Genomic DNA, 14,650 nt, shown 5'->3' with positions numbered 1-14,650 from the left:
ACTGCTCTGCGAACAGATGAACGCGTTCGATTTATGGATGAAATTGTATCAGGTATTCAAGTGATCAAACTGTGTGGATGGGAAAAACTATTTGAAGGTCAAATAGTCGCAACTCGACGTCTCGAACTGAAAGTGGTCCTGAAAAATCTCTATATTCAAACATTCAATACAACAATCGAACTATTTGTCAAACGAATTGCACTTTTTTGTATGATTCTATCGTTTATCTGGCTATATGGTGCCGAAGAAATTACCGTGTCCAAAACATTCATATCAGTGTATTTATTCAATTTAATTTCAAACACAATGTGTAGTCTTCTCATTCGAGCAATTTCAGAGATTTGTGAAATATTGATTTCGATTAAACGTATACAAATGTTCTTAAAATATGAAGAGAAGAGTGATTCGTTGATTGAATCAGAGACTGTATGTTCCGAATATTTGGAATCAAACCATGTTGCTGTTCAACTGAAAAATGTCTCGGCGGAATGGAATGCTGTTGAAATCGACTCCTCAAACATTGGTTCAAAACAAAACACCTTTCCTACACTAAGTGTGCGGAAATGTAATGACGATGAAGCAAAAACAAGCGAATACAAACTGTTTAGATTGATTGAGATCAATTTGGAAGTGCCGAAAGGAAAATTGGTTTTCGTCGTTGGTTCAGTAGGAGCAGGTAAATCAACACTTATGCAAGTTTTATTGAAAGAATTACCTTTGATACATGGAACAATGGGAATCAATGGCACGGTGTCTTATTCAAGCCAAGTTAGCTGGACCTTCACATCAACGATTCGACAAAATATTACTTTTGGTCATCCGATGGATCGTAAGCGATACGATGAGGTGATAGAGTGCGCTGATTTATGTAAAGATTTCAAGCAGTTCAGTGATGGCGACATGACATTGGTTGGTGAAAACGGGGCCGGACTCTCGGGTGGACAAAAAGCGAGAATTAAGTAAGAGCATCCTTTTTAATAATCTAGTAAAAGTGATTTATGGTTCAATTTCAGTTTGGCCCGAGCAATGTACCGCAAAGCCAATATCTATCTCATCGATGATCCATTGAGCGCGGTAGACACTCACGTTCAATCTCATTTGTTTCGCAAGTGTATTGGCTCAAATGGATATTTGGCACAACAAAGTGCTACTCGGATCTTAATTACACATCAATTGCATTTCATGAAAGAGGCGGACTGGATTGTTGTTTTGAAAGACGTAATTTCAAGTTTTTTTACATTTTTCAGGGATTTTTCTTCTTCTGAGGAGGAACAGTGAAGATAAGAATGAGGAGGAGGTCGCTCCTCCTCAATCACAATGTTTTTAACCAGAGTTTTTGGCCAAAAAATCTTTCCTCCTCACCGTTTCTCCTCCTCATCATAGCAACAATCCCTGACAATTAAATTAAATTAATTACTCTCCATTTTTGGCAGGGAAAAATCGAAACTCAAGGAGATTATGACACAGTTTTGAAAAATGGAGTTGATTTTGCCCATATTAAGAACGAAAACGAACAAATAAATAAAGAAAACGATAGAAAGAATCCACAAAAAAATGAAATGGATTGTTGTCTTCAAATGAGAAGATCGATGAAAATCACACGAATCCCGAAGAAAAGAATAAACTGATTGAATTAGAAGCGTCATCGAAGGGAAGAATCAAGGGATCAATTCTTCAAAAGTATCTTAAATCATCAAATATTACCGGTGTTCCAATTCTCTTATGTGCTTTGTTTGTGATAACTCAAACTTTTGCTAGCACAGCAGATGTTTGGGTTTCATATTGGTAATTGATTATTTTAATAAATAATTATTGTTATTATTAAAAACTTTCGATTTTCGTTTCAGGATAAGAAACGAGGAAAGTAAAACTCATCAACTGAATCCGAATGTTTCACTCAATCAAACATTTATGGGCAATGACATTACATGGTCTACTCAAACATACGTGTATATTTACGGTGGAATCATGACGATATTGATAATATCAGCCACGATCGGATCCATTGTATACTCTGTAGCATGTATGAGAGCATCACAGAATTTGCACGACACAATATTCCATGGATTGATTGCGACGAAAATGAAGTTTTTTGATGTGAATCCGGTGGGCCGCATTATGAATAGATTTACAAAAGATATGGGAACCATCGATGAAATGTTACCAAAAACTTTGCTAGCAGCATCTCAATTGGTTTTTACTGTGCTTGGTGTCATCACAGTTACTATTTATACGGATATTAAACTCTTGGTCGTGATTCTTGTAATGGGAAGTGTATTCTTCGTTCTTCGTAAAATATATGTCAAATGTTCCACAAATATCAAACATTTAGAAGGAATAAGTTAGTGAAATAGAATAATATTTTAACCATTCGAAAGTATTACTTTAAATTGTTGTTTGCAGCCAACTCTCCGGTATTCACCCACCTTTCGGCAACTATAGAAGGATTGGCAACAGTTCGAGCATTTCAAGCCGAACAGATCTTGCGAGATGAGTTCGAGAGGCATCAAAATTTAAATTCGGGCGCTTGTTATATGTTTTTGGGTACATCGTATGGATTTGGAATGGCTTTGGATATGATGGTATGCCTTTTCATTGGTGTTGTCATTTATGTATTTCTGGCAGTAAATGAAGGTTTGTTCACAATTGCCCATTTGAAAATTAGTTGATTTGATTTGGGTTTTTTTTGGTTTCATAGGAGCAACTGGTGATCGTGTCGGTCTGACTATTACCCAAATACTCACTTTAACAGGATTGTTGCAATATACCGTAAGATTAAGAAAGTATCTTGACAAAATGATTGGTCTTCACTTGGATTTGTGTGTTATATAGTAATTTTTTCATCATAGGTGCAAATGTTGCAAATCATTTAACGTCGGTTGAACGTGTATTGGAATATAGTCAGCTAGAGGCTGAAAAACAGCCAGAAATACCACAAAAGTTGTCACCAGAGTGGCCATTAGAAGGAAAAATTGAATTCAAAGATGTGTTTTATCAATATTCGACTGATGATAAACCAGTCTTACATGGATTATCATTTACGGTCAAGCCCAAAGAAAAAATCAGTGTTGTTGGACGAACGGGAGCTGGAAAGTCTTCGTTGATCAGTTCGATTTTCCGATTGGCAATAGTCGATGGCGATATTATCATTGACGATGTCAACACGTCTGCGATCGATTTGAATGTGCTGCGATCGAGAATATCAATTATACCACAAGAACCAACTCTTTTCTCAGGCACCCTGCGGAGGTAATTTCAGAAAAATAAAGACAAAACATGTTCAAAAGATAACATTTCTTTGGTAGAAATTTAGATCCGTTCGAAGAATATTCGGACGATGACGTTTGGAAGGCTCTTGATGATGTTGAGCTCAAAGAATTCGTATCGAAGAATAATGGATTGCAAATGCCCGTTCTGGCTCATGGACAGAATTTTAGCGTTGGCCAAAAACAACTTCTATGCTTGGCTCGTGCCATTTTGAGAAAGAATCGCATCATAATTCTTGACGAAGCAACGGCAAATGTTGACCTTCGGTAAGATTCTTTCAAGCATTTCCTCATTTTATTCGATAAGTTTTCAACATAATTTGAAATGCAATCGTACTACTTTAGAACGGATGAAGTAATTCAGAAGACAATACGAGAGAAATTCATTAATTCAACGGTGTTGACCGTGGCTCATAGACTCAACACAGTTATTGATTCGGATCGCGTATTAGTTATGGATGCTGGAGCAGCCGTTGAATTCGATGCGCCCCACTTGTTGATGCAAAACAAAGATGGAATATTCCGAAAAATGGTCGAAGCACTTGGACAACAAGAATATGATCGTTTATATTCAATGGCTAAAGAAAAATTCAAGCATTCCAAATTGTACGACTAAACAAACATTTTCGATAAACATTAGCACATTTACTATATTCGATAGTTCAGTTTACTATAAGTTCCGTTTTCGTAAGTTTATAACACCTAATATGCTTCAAATTAGGTCAAATATAAACGCAATACAATTTTACGCAGAATTGGTGTTTGTTTAAGTGGATCAAGGTCATTGATCAATCGTCTAAATGGCCCATTTAAAATGAGACAGTAATAAATTCAGTGGAATATCAATTTGGTAATACATACTGTCATTGTGTCAGCACTTGTATTGGAAGTATGCGATTGTGATTGTTAGCAAGTTCAAATAACTGTCGATTCAAACATGTTTGTTGACATTTTTTTTTTGAAAAATGAAACACGCATTGCTAGATTTAACTTCGGTTAATTGGATCTACTCAATCGAAGTTACTTATAAAACTGTATCAAATACAAAGTTTTTTCTTTATACAATTTCATTTAAATCAAATAATTATACGTAATTTGTGCCAGATTTGGCAGGCTGTAAACTTTATACGGGCAATTGACACTTTGTTGATTGAAAAAAATAACCGAATAAAAAAAACTGAACTTAATCAAATGAGAAGCGTATGCGAGGCCCATTTCTTGATAAATCAAGTCATACGTGATGTCTTATGTAATAAAGAGGCTTACTTACGCAAGCTAAATTTTCGGCATGGAAATCGAAATTTTACACCGGTAATGAAATGTCACTAAATCAACCTATATCAAATCATCTAATAAAATCAAATTTTTAATTAAGTTTCTATCGAATGCGCTGTTATGGTAAAAAATGGTATTTCTATGGATAGAAGAAATCCGATCAACAAAATGCAAAAAATGTTTGAATTTATAATTAGAAAGTCACACCACCACATAAAATCATACATTATTCAGCAGATCTATTTATAGAGAGCGGTGGCACAACGTCACCTTGACATTCATTTTGGACAGCCATTATCGCTATCATTCACCAAATTTAGGTATAACCCGGATGCAGCTTGTTGGATGGCATACCGTATTAGATTGACCAATCTGTCAGTTCGATAACCAAATTTGAATCTGTATAAAAGACCAACATAAGCCAATGTAAGTCAGTCGTACTCGGGAAGCTAAGCAAGTAGATTAAGCCAGCGAATTGTACGTTAAATAAAGATGGTGTTGAAATAATAAAAGTTAGATCATTAGATTTATTCAGACCGTTTGTTGTAAGCACAATGAAAATTTGTAAATCTTATTTTCTCACCAAAATTTATAATCTCACCAAGTTTGAAGAAATTTCAAATAAAAAGAAGGGTTACTCCCATACAACATTTTTGATTTTTAGCTCAAAACGAAAATTTTGTATGGAAAGTACCCCTAAGTTGCATTCAAATTTTTAAAACTTTCAGAATATTATTTTTTGTGAAAAGAAATAACATGTGAAAAGTTTCACGTTGTTACGATACCATAAAGGCATGGCTCCCATACAAAAATCAACATTTTTGCAGATTTTTGTGTAAAAAATTGAAAAGTATTTTAAAAATTATTCGTATCTCAAAGTTAACATCTAATTTGGTTTTCCGGTCCCTCACTTTACACTGATCAGCCAATGTCGCTCAAAATTTGACCAGATGTACTCCTCGCAGTCCCCATCCCAAGTAAGTTCAGAATATCTTTTCTGTGAGATGGGCTATGGTGCAAAATATAAAAATTTTGCGGATACGCCGGACATCACACACAGCGAGTAACATTAATATGCCTCAAAATCGCTTCTAATCGTGTTTTCTACATGAAATATGCATAGAAAACATGTTTTGGACCCCAAAATTTGGGGTGACTTTAATTTTTTGGACTAATACAATACCTTTCCTACACTAGGTGTGGATGAAAAGTAATCAATGATACTGCTTCTTTTTTTATCTTATCGTTCAAGGTTTAATGAATAGTAAATATTGAATCATAAAAATCATAGATTTGGGCCAAGTTAGTTTTGTTATTTATTTCTATGTCAAAGCGAAAATTTCCATTAGTTTTGTCATAGACCTAGAAAGTAAACTAAGTGCGTATAAATAGTGCTTAATCTGAATCACTTTATGTGAACGGGGTCAAAAACTCAAATTCTCTAAACGTAAATGTGAACGAAAAGATGAACGTGATAAACAAAGGAACTGCAAGTATACCCCATCCGTATGAAAATGCATCGACTTTTAAACGCTGGTCATTTTGGTAATTGCATATTTTTAGATTTCTGTTCTTCATTAGAAATTCGGTTTTTTTTTAAAATAAAATAATAAATTATGATTGAAACCAGCCTCAACTGTGATTTTGTCGTGTTGAATGATTTCCCACAAAATTAATTATTATAACTATTTCTTCAGGTGGTTAAAGGATTTGTTTAAATTGGGCTTAAACAAATCTCTTGATGCAAATGACATTTATGCAAATTTGAAATCAAATGACTCTGTTAAACTAACGCAAAACTGCATTGAATGCTGGGAAGAGGAGACAAATCATGGAAAAAGAAATCCACGAATCAAAAATATCATCTGGAAACTATACATGTCAAAATTCATCGGTATTAGTTTTATTTACTCTATGATCGATATGTTTCTTAGGTTCGATTAAATTTTTCTATTTGAATTTTTAATACCTTCCACCTCGACCAAATAAAACGATTCACTTCCTCAATAGAATAACGCAGTCTTTTGCTCTTGGAGGTTTGGTGACTCACTTTTCGAACTCAAACACCGAATCAAACACAATGGCAGTTTGGTATGCCTTTGCACTGATTATGTGTGCATTTACATCGAGTTCTCTCACAAATCCATTTCAAATGTACGCATTTCAAAAAGGCATGCAAATGCGCGTTACTTTCGCATCGATGATCTATAATAAGGTAATATTTCCGTATTTTCAAACTTACGTTTTAAAATATATGTTCAAGACGAAGCCCGATCATGGTATAAGATTTCCTATATAAACCTTGTAACTAACAACACCTCTAATGTGTATTCCGAGTACTAATCGACGTTTGTAACAATATGACCATCACGGTTTGGCAAAATCATAATGAATCGATTAAACTGCCTTAAACTGTTAAAATAAAACAGTAAAAATAAATAGATTTTAATTTTTTACATTTTTGAAAATAAAAAATCTTTTGTTTTTTTAATTTTGTGAGATTTTCTGTCCAAAATATTCAAAAATATCAAATTAATTAAAATGAATTGGTTGACATAACCTCACTTTTGTGTCACAATCGTGATAAACCGATTAAATAATTATTAAAACAGTAGAAATAAATAGATTTTAATTTTTTACATTTTTGAAAATGAAAAATCTTTTGTTTTTTTAATTTTTTGAGATTTTCTGTACACAATATTCAAAAATATTAAATTAATAAAAATGAATTGGTTGACATAACCTCACTTTTGTGTCACAATCGTGATAAACCGATCAAATAATTATTAAAACGAAAGTGAGGTTATGTCAACCACTTCATTTTTTATTAATTTAATATTTTTGAATATTGTGCAGTAAATCTCACGAAACTACCGGAAACTACAAAAAAAAACAAACAATTTTTATTTTTAAAAATGTAAAACATTAAAATATTTTTATTTCTACTGTTTTAATAATTATTTAATCGGTTTATCACGATTGTGACACGAAAGTGAGGTTATGTCAACCAATTCATTTTTATTGATTTAATATTTTTGAATATTGTGGACAGAAAATCTCACAAAATTAAAAAACAAAAAAAAATTATTTTCAAAAATGTAAAAAATTAAAATCTATTTATTTCTGTTTTATTTTAACAGTTTAACGCAGTTTAATCGATTCATTATGAATTTTCCAAACCGTGACGGCCATATTGTCACAAACGTCAATTAGTACTCGGAATACGCATTAGAGGTGTTGTTAGCTACGGGCATGATCAGGCTTCGGTTCAAGATTATGAATGGAATGTTATACCTTCCATTTTGCAGGTCATTAAAATGAAAAAATCATCATCGATCAATCTTCTAAATGGAACAGTTATAAATTTACTGGAATACGACACATATCGATTTGATTATGTATTTATGTTGCTTCATTATTTGTGGAAAGGACCGATTGAAGTGATTTTCTTTGGATTTGTGCTCTACAGTGAGATTGGCTACTATGGCTTAATAGGGGTTGTTTTCATTTTATGCTGGATTCCATTTCAAGGTGAGCTACCTAATTTGCATAATTATTATATCTATTGAAAATATCGAGAGGAGATTATGTTTTTATTCAGACATTACTCAGCCATAAGTGCTGAATAACATACTCTCTTCTCGATATATTCAATTGATATTTTAATTTTATCGATTCATTTTGGTAGCAATAATGGGGGAAATGATGGCGAAATATCGGTATAATTTTGTAAAACAAAGTGATTCTCGGATTTGTTTTTTGAACGAAATTATCCAAGGTATAGAAACGATCAAAATGTATGCATGGGAAACGCCGTTGGTCAATATTATTGAACACATCAGAAAGTAAGTATTTTTTTTTTGCTCATGCATGATATCTAGCATGATATACTTAAGACTTAAGAATAAATTCAAAAAAACAACGCGAAGTCAAAACTAGGGGCAAATTGGAGACTATTTGTTGTACATAAATGATAAGTAAATATTTCGCAGTCGAACGTGTCGTCACTTCATAGGTGTTGACGGGCATTTTTTTTGAGGGGGGTGATGGCGAAATTGTGTAGAGAATCTTTGGAAAGATCCATACCTTGGAAGAGCCAATGTCTCTAGCAAATCGAATGATTTTCATTTTAAAAACCTCCCGAAAATTCTAGGATCCCGAAAAATATTTTTAAGGTTCCGACTATTTTAGCGAAGAAAGCCTCGTCAGCACCTTTGTCGTTAGCTGGTTAGTTTTATTCATTCAAATTATTTTTCTAACCTTCAGGAAAGAGCTGAATGCAATGCGCTGGATCTTCATCATTCGTAGCATTCAATGTACTTTTTGGGTAATTTCGCGACTTTCAGTATTTTTAACTCTGGCTTCGTACGTTCTGTTCGGAAACATTTTCACGCCGCGTCAGGTGTTTGTGGTGACAAAATGCTTTAATTTTCTGTACGATTCAATGCTTCTTTCATGGTCGGTAGCCATGACATACACTGGTGAATGTCTCGTGTCAATCAAGCGTATTGAAGAATTCCTTCTTCTTCCAGAGGGAAAACCAACAGAAAGCGACGGAATAATAAATTTCGGTTTTTGTCCAGATAACAAAACATTTTCACCAAAAGTACTCCCACGAAAAATTGTGAATTTTAGCGAAACTACACAAAATAAATGTATTTCATTTAAAAATGTAACCGCTGAATGGGGCAGTGAAAATCAAATAAAAGACATCACTTTTCAAATAAATTCAAATGAATTGGTCACAGTCACCGGTCCGGTTGCCTCGGGAAAGTCGACGATTTTGAACGTCATTTTACGAGAACTTGAAATTAGTAGCGGGGAAATTACGGTGAATGGAGTGGTTAGCTATGCATCACAAGAACCTTGGCTTTTTGATGGAACTTTACGTCAAAATATCCTATTTACCGAACCGTACAATCAAGAGCGATACCATGAAGTGGTTCGAATATGTGGCCTAGAACAAGATATACAGCTAATGAGCGCTGGAGATTTGACAATGGTAGGTGAATCGGGGACGTGTCTGAGTGGTGGACAAAAAGCACGAATTTCATTGGCAAGGGCAATTTATCGGCAAGCAGATATTTATTTATTGGATGATCCATTGTCAGCTATTGATGCTGTAGTTGGAAAACACATTTTTAATCATTGCATCAAAGGATTTTTGCACGATAAAATTCGCGTTCTGATCACACATCAGGAACAATTCATAAAAGCATCGAATCGCACCATTTTTATGAATGACGGAAAAATTAAATATCAAAAACAACATTCGATTAATAAAAATGAGGAAAACCCAACGAAGACGAAACAAAAGAAAATGATTTTGAAAAAGGTAGTGCGGTTTACTATACGAATTTTCGCTACTAAATGAATGTTTTGTTTCCAGACTAGCAATTCATCAATCATCGAAAAAGCATATGCCGAACAGCTAAATTGCCGAAAAGAACATCAATCAACGGGAGCGGTCAATAGAAACATCTACAAATCATATTTACAGTCTGCCGAAAGCTCAATTCTTTGGGCTGTTGTTATAGCCATGTTCATCATTGGGCAACTTTCAGTCAGTGCTATCGATGTTTTTATTTCGAAATGGTTGGGACTAGATTTTTTCTTCTTTATATTATTTCACTTAAACTCTTTAACAAATTGGACGATTTATTTTTTCAGGGTAGACTGGGAAGTTGAATTGACTACTCAAAATATTTCATCAACCGATAGTGCTATCAATGTTGGAAATGCATCCATTGAAAGTGATCGTGAAAATTATCTTTACGTTTACACCTTTTTAAGTGTAATCGTTATATATTTAGTGTTTCAACAAGCGATGTCTATTTACATGCTTTGTCTAAGGGCATCGCGTCGAATCCATGACAAAATGTTACACGCTGTTGTTCAAGCCCAAATGTATTTTTTCAATGTGAACCCTTCGGGACGAATTATCAATCGATTTTCCAAAGATCTTTACGGGACGGATTACTCTTTGGCAACGATTTTATATGATTTGATAAAGGTAAAAATCCATTTTGTAAAATGACGGAATAATTACGTTTTTCAAAAGCTCTGCTCTTTTTTCACATTTTCAGTACTTTCTTCAATGCACAATGTCATTGATTCTGGTGTCGAAGACAAACATTTGGCTAGTGGTGGTTACATTTGTACTAAGTTTAGCATTTTACGCTATTCGACGCATATACATTTCTTCAGCTCGATGTTTTAGGCGTATTGATGCACTTGGTAAATTACAATGAATCAAGATGTCACTTTTAAACAGTAATGGGTGGTGGGGGGGTTTGAGTGGGATCCCTTGCAAAAAGTCTCATAGTATTTGACGTTAGGGGAGGAACTAAGAAAAATTAGGACTTATTGGGTCCTGTCATGTAAATGTACATATTATATGCGATTTACTAAAAAAATTAGGAAAAATTAGCAATACTAAAGCCCGTGTCTCCTCCCTAGATTTGACCCCGAATAGAAGGCTCTCATTTTTGTGAGACTGGACTCGGTATGGAAAGTACGTTACGTACTAATATGTTTTTTCGTTTTCCAAAATCCCAAATAGGAAGAAGTGCAATCATAAACCATACAAACGCAACAATCAATGGCTTGAATACGATTCATGCAACGAAATCGGAATTTACTTTGATCAACGAATTCAATTCCCTTCTAGATCAAAATACCAGCGTTAGTTATATATACAAAGCGTCGACACAGGCGATCACTTTTTGGTTGGAACTTGTTAATGTGTTCTATATGACCGCCGCAATTGTGATATTTATGGTGTTTGAAAAAGGTGCAGTTTTTTCGATTTTTTTTTTTTGAAAAAAATTAGTGCGGAACAAAAATGAAACAATCTCAAAATTATTTGCAGAAATCAGTGGAGGAAATGTTGGATTAGCCATCACACAAATATTGGGCTTAATATCGTTAGGACAAATGGGTGTGAAACAAACGGCTGAATTGGAAAATAATATGATTTCATTCGAACGAATCAAAGAATATACAGATTTGAAAGCAGAAAACAATAAAATCCATGAATCGAATAATGAACTAGATGAAGATTGGCCAAAAAGTGGTTCGATTGAATTTGACAATGTGTCGTTGAAGTACTCGGAAAATGGTAGTCAAATGCTGAACAATTTGAGTTTGAAAATTAAAGCCGGTGAAAAAATTGCCATTTGCGGTCGAACGGGTGCGATTCTTTTTTCCTTAAAATAAATTCTCCAAGATAACATTTTAATTGAAATCCAAAACGATTTTTAGGTGCTGGCAAAAGTTCCATAATAAAAGCATTATTCCGAATGGCGTACAGTACGGGCCGTGTCAGCATTGATTCGGTTGACATTTCAAAAATTCCATTAAATAGACTGCGTTCAAACCTCTCTGTTATACCACAAGAATTGATTCTATTCTCTGGAACGATTCGACAGAATTTGGATCCATTTAATCAGCATTCGGATGATGAACTTTGGAATGCACTTGATCAGGTTCATTTGAATACATTTTTATCAGCTTACTCAACGTGTACGTAATTTCTATCTCTAAATTCCAGATTAATTTAAAGCGCACAATCTCAGCATTTTCGAATGGATTATACACTAAAGTTCAGGACGATGAGTGCAACTTCAATGCCGGACAACGACCATTGATCTGTTTGGCACGCGCTATTTTGAGAAAAAACAAAATTTTAATTTTTGACGAGGCAACTAAGGGCCTTGATAGTACTTTCGAAAATGCACTGCAGAAATTAATACGTAAACACTTTGATGATTGTACGGTGTTAACAATTGGACATCGACTTCACACAATTATGGATAGCGATCGAATTCTTGTCATGGATGCTGGCCATGCCGTTGAGTTCGATCATGCACATTGTTTACTTCAAAATGAAAATGGATTCTTGACGAAACTTATCAACGAAACGGGAACTGAACATTCTCAACATTTGAGAGATATTGCGTTGAAAAGTTATAAAAAGAAATGTATGGATAAATGAATGACCTTTTGTATGTTAAATAAATCAGAATTAAAAGAAACTTTCTATGGTGGTGTGGACGTTTTATTATTATTTATGCACATTTATCGGTACTGATTATATCGAAATTGTTCGAAATTACAAATCACATTGAATGAAACGGTATAATTTGTAAACTTGATGACGTTTTTTTCTTCGATGTAAGCAAGATGAGTAATATATTCAAAGGTATTCAAATAACCCAATTTCAACAAAACTTTGAACTCGAACACATCATGTGTTACACATGTTTCAAAAAATAAAACGAAAGACACGTATAAGCTTCACCGAACGAATATTGAATGTTTGATAAGCTCTTCAATTTTACTTCTAAATGTTGACTTTTTATTTGATAAATTTCATTAAATACTACTCGCAAATGAATATGGACCTAATACGGACAAATCGAAAGAGGACTAATTCCTTTCAAGACAATGTGTTTTTTGTTTCATTCAAGGTTTCCAAGTTGAAGTAACTTAAAGTTCCGTATAAAAGAGATAAATTTTAGAGAAAATAAAAATAATTTCATTTGGTCGCGTTTTTATTTGAAAACATTCAATAACATCAGTTTCAAAGTTCAAAAAACCTGTTTCCAGGCATTTGAACATCTGTTTACCTCATTACAAGAATATAATTAGTCAGAGCTAATGCGAGCAAAAATATTTCCTTGGAGCTTAGTTTGGACAGCAAGTGTTGCTAGTTTCACCTACAACTTGGTGGATATTCTTATTGTAATTGGTAAGCACCCATGAACCTGAAGATATCGATTTCAGGCACAGTTGCCCATTTCCATTTGGTACCAACAATGCGTCGCAGCAGCCACAGCACTTAAATTGCCCAACGTGTTGCAAACTACTCCTTGAGATTTTCGCGTTATCAAAGTCTTTTTGTTCTTTGAATAATTTGAATTCCTAATTTGATCAAACAAAATAAAATAAAATAGATGTATTATTATGATAATGATAATAACGTACCCTGACACTATATTTTCCGCAAATCCAATTCTTCCAATCTTCGCAATGCACAGTCGAAGACCCCAACATTACAATGCCTAAATAACATTGAAATATATTTAATTCATTTGTTTTTACATAAATTGACTAAAAACTGTCTCAATGTAATTTGAGCTATTTTTCTCTGAACCTACCAATGAAGAATAGAGATAACAAGTGTCGAAATTTCAATTGCATTTTGAAGCAAACACTGACTGTTCCTTGGTTTAAAAGTAATTTCTGCTTACAATGATTCGTAAAACTGCACTAGTTTGAAACGGTACAGCTTATGAGCTTTTATATTTCGATGTAAACAAGTGATGTATTGAGTATTTAAACAATAAAAGTATTGGAATTCAAACAACTCTATTTCAACAATAGAGTTATTTCAATTTTGAACTCAAAAATATTTGGCAATGTTTGCTTTCGAACACATTTGACACAGTGAAAAAAAGGAAAAAATATGTTTGCCAATAAAAACGTGTTTTCATTATCGATCGATTTTTTGCCAATTGGTGTTTTCACTTCATCAAAAATGAAGGGACTTGACGTTTCTCTATTCATTTTTCGTACACTTGAATTAAGCTGAACTTTCTGTGAAAACTGAACAATACTGAACAAAAAATGTTTGGAAAAGATGTTCGACGTTCGATTTATTGAATTGACATTAATAACATTAATAATGACCAATTTATTTATTTTTTTTTCAACGCTTGTAATGCACCCAATATGAATTTATTCTTTTTTTCAGCAAAAAAAACTCTCTATTTGATTGGCAAACCCGGCAATCCAATAAATTATATTCACGGTATTCACGAGAATGAAATTTATTTCCTTTGAAATGGAAAATTTGTAACTCACTGAACTCACTTTTTATTTTGTACGCAAATTCGCTGCGATACTTAAATAACGATGATTTCGATATTCCGATGATAATTTGATGGTGTCACATTTGTCTTTCCGCAATATCAATGTAAATTTATGATTTGTCTAAGAGATGAAAAAAAAATCGATAGAAAAACAAAATTAGATTCAAGTAATTAGCATGTCTTGTGTTCAGTTCTCGATGCAATCGCAGATTTGCGTGAAGATTTTTTGAAAAA

General features: G+C 33.6%; 2 protein-coding genes and 1 pseudogene across 5 annotated transcripts; 2 read left to right on the top strand and 1 right to left on the bottom strand.

The window, feature by feature from the left end:
* Positions 1-33: 33 nt before the first annotated feature.
* LOC116347757 lies at positions 34-4,058 on the top strand (annotated as a pseudogene).
* A 157-nt stretch (positions 4,059-4,215) lies between these two features.
* On the top strand, positions 4,216-12,577 carry LOC116347758 (probable multidrug resistance-associated protein lethal(2)03659). 4 transcript variants are annotated; one of them, XM_031778475.1, is made up of 15 exons: positions 5,029-5,053; positions 5,467-5,518; positions 5,794-6,086; positions 6,239-6,475; positions 6,552-6,756; positions 7,850-8,072; positions 8,230-8,386; positions 8,808-9,876; positions 9,931-10,136; positions 10,212-10,554; positions 10,628-10,778; positions 11,104-11,334; positions 11,413-11,733; positions 11,805-12,028; positions 12,094-12,577. In XM_031778475.1, the coding sequence occupies exons 3-15, from the start codon at positions 6,007-6,009 to the stop codon at positions 12,535-12,537; spliced, it is 3,891 nt and encodes a 1,296-aa protein (XP_031634335.1). In that variant the 5' UTR covers positions 5,029-5,053; positions 5,467-5,518; positions 5,794-6,006; the 3' UTR covers positions 12,538-12,577. The 4 variants fall into 4 exon arrangements, with proteins under 4 accessions (XP_031634334.1, XP_031634335.1, XP_031634336.1 ...); XM_031778474.1 differs by having other exon boundaries at positions 4,216-5,086; positions 5,270-6,086; XM_031778476.1 differs by lacking the exon at positions 5,467-5,518 and having other exon boundaries at positions 5,042-5,086; positions 5,891-6,086.
* A 501-nt stretch (positions 12,578-13,078) lies between these two features.
* LOC116347759 lies at positions 13,079-13,839 on the bottom strand. The gene is made up of 3 exons (XM_031778478.1): positions 13,703-13,839; positions 13,530-13,606; positions 13,079-13,466 (listed from the first exon to the last, which is right to left on the bottom strand). The coding sequence occupies exons 1-3, from the start codon at positions 13,743-13,745 to the stop codon at positions 13,230-13,232; spliced, it is 357 nt and encodes a 118-aa protein (XP_031634338.1). The 5' UTR covers positions 13,746-13,839; the 3' UTR covers positions 13,079-13,229.
* Between the last annotated feature and the right edge of the window lie 811 nt (positions 13,840-14,650).

Source organism: Contarinia nasturtii, unplaced genomic scaffold, assembly GCF_009176525.2.
Source record: "Contarinia nasturtii isolate CC-2019 unplaced genomic scaffold, AAFC_CNas_1.1 Cnas_scaffold_2101, whole genome shotgun sequence".
Taxonomy (NCBI): domain Eukaryota; kingdom Metazoa; phylum Arthropoda; class Insecta; order Diptera; family Cecidomyiidae; genus Contarinia; species Contarinia nasturtii.
This window is presented reverse-complemented; position numbering and strand designations above follow the sequence as displayed.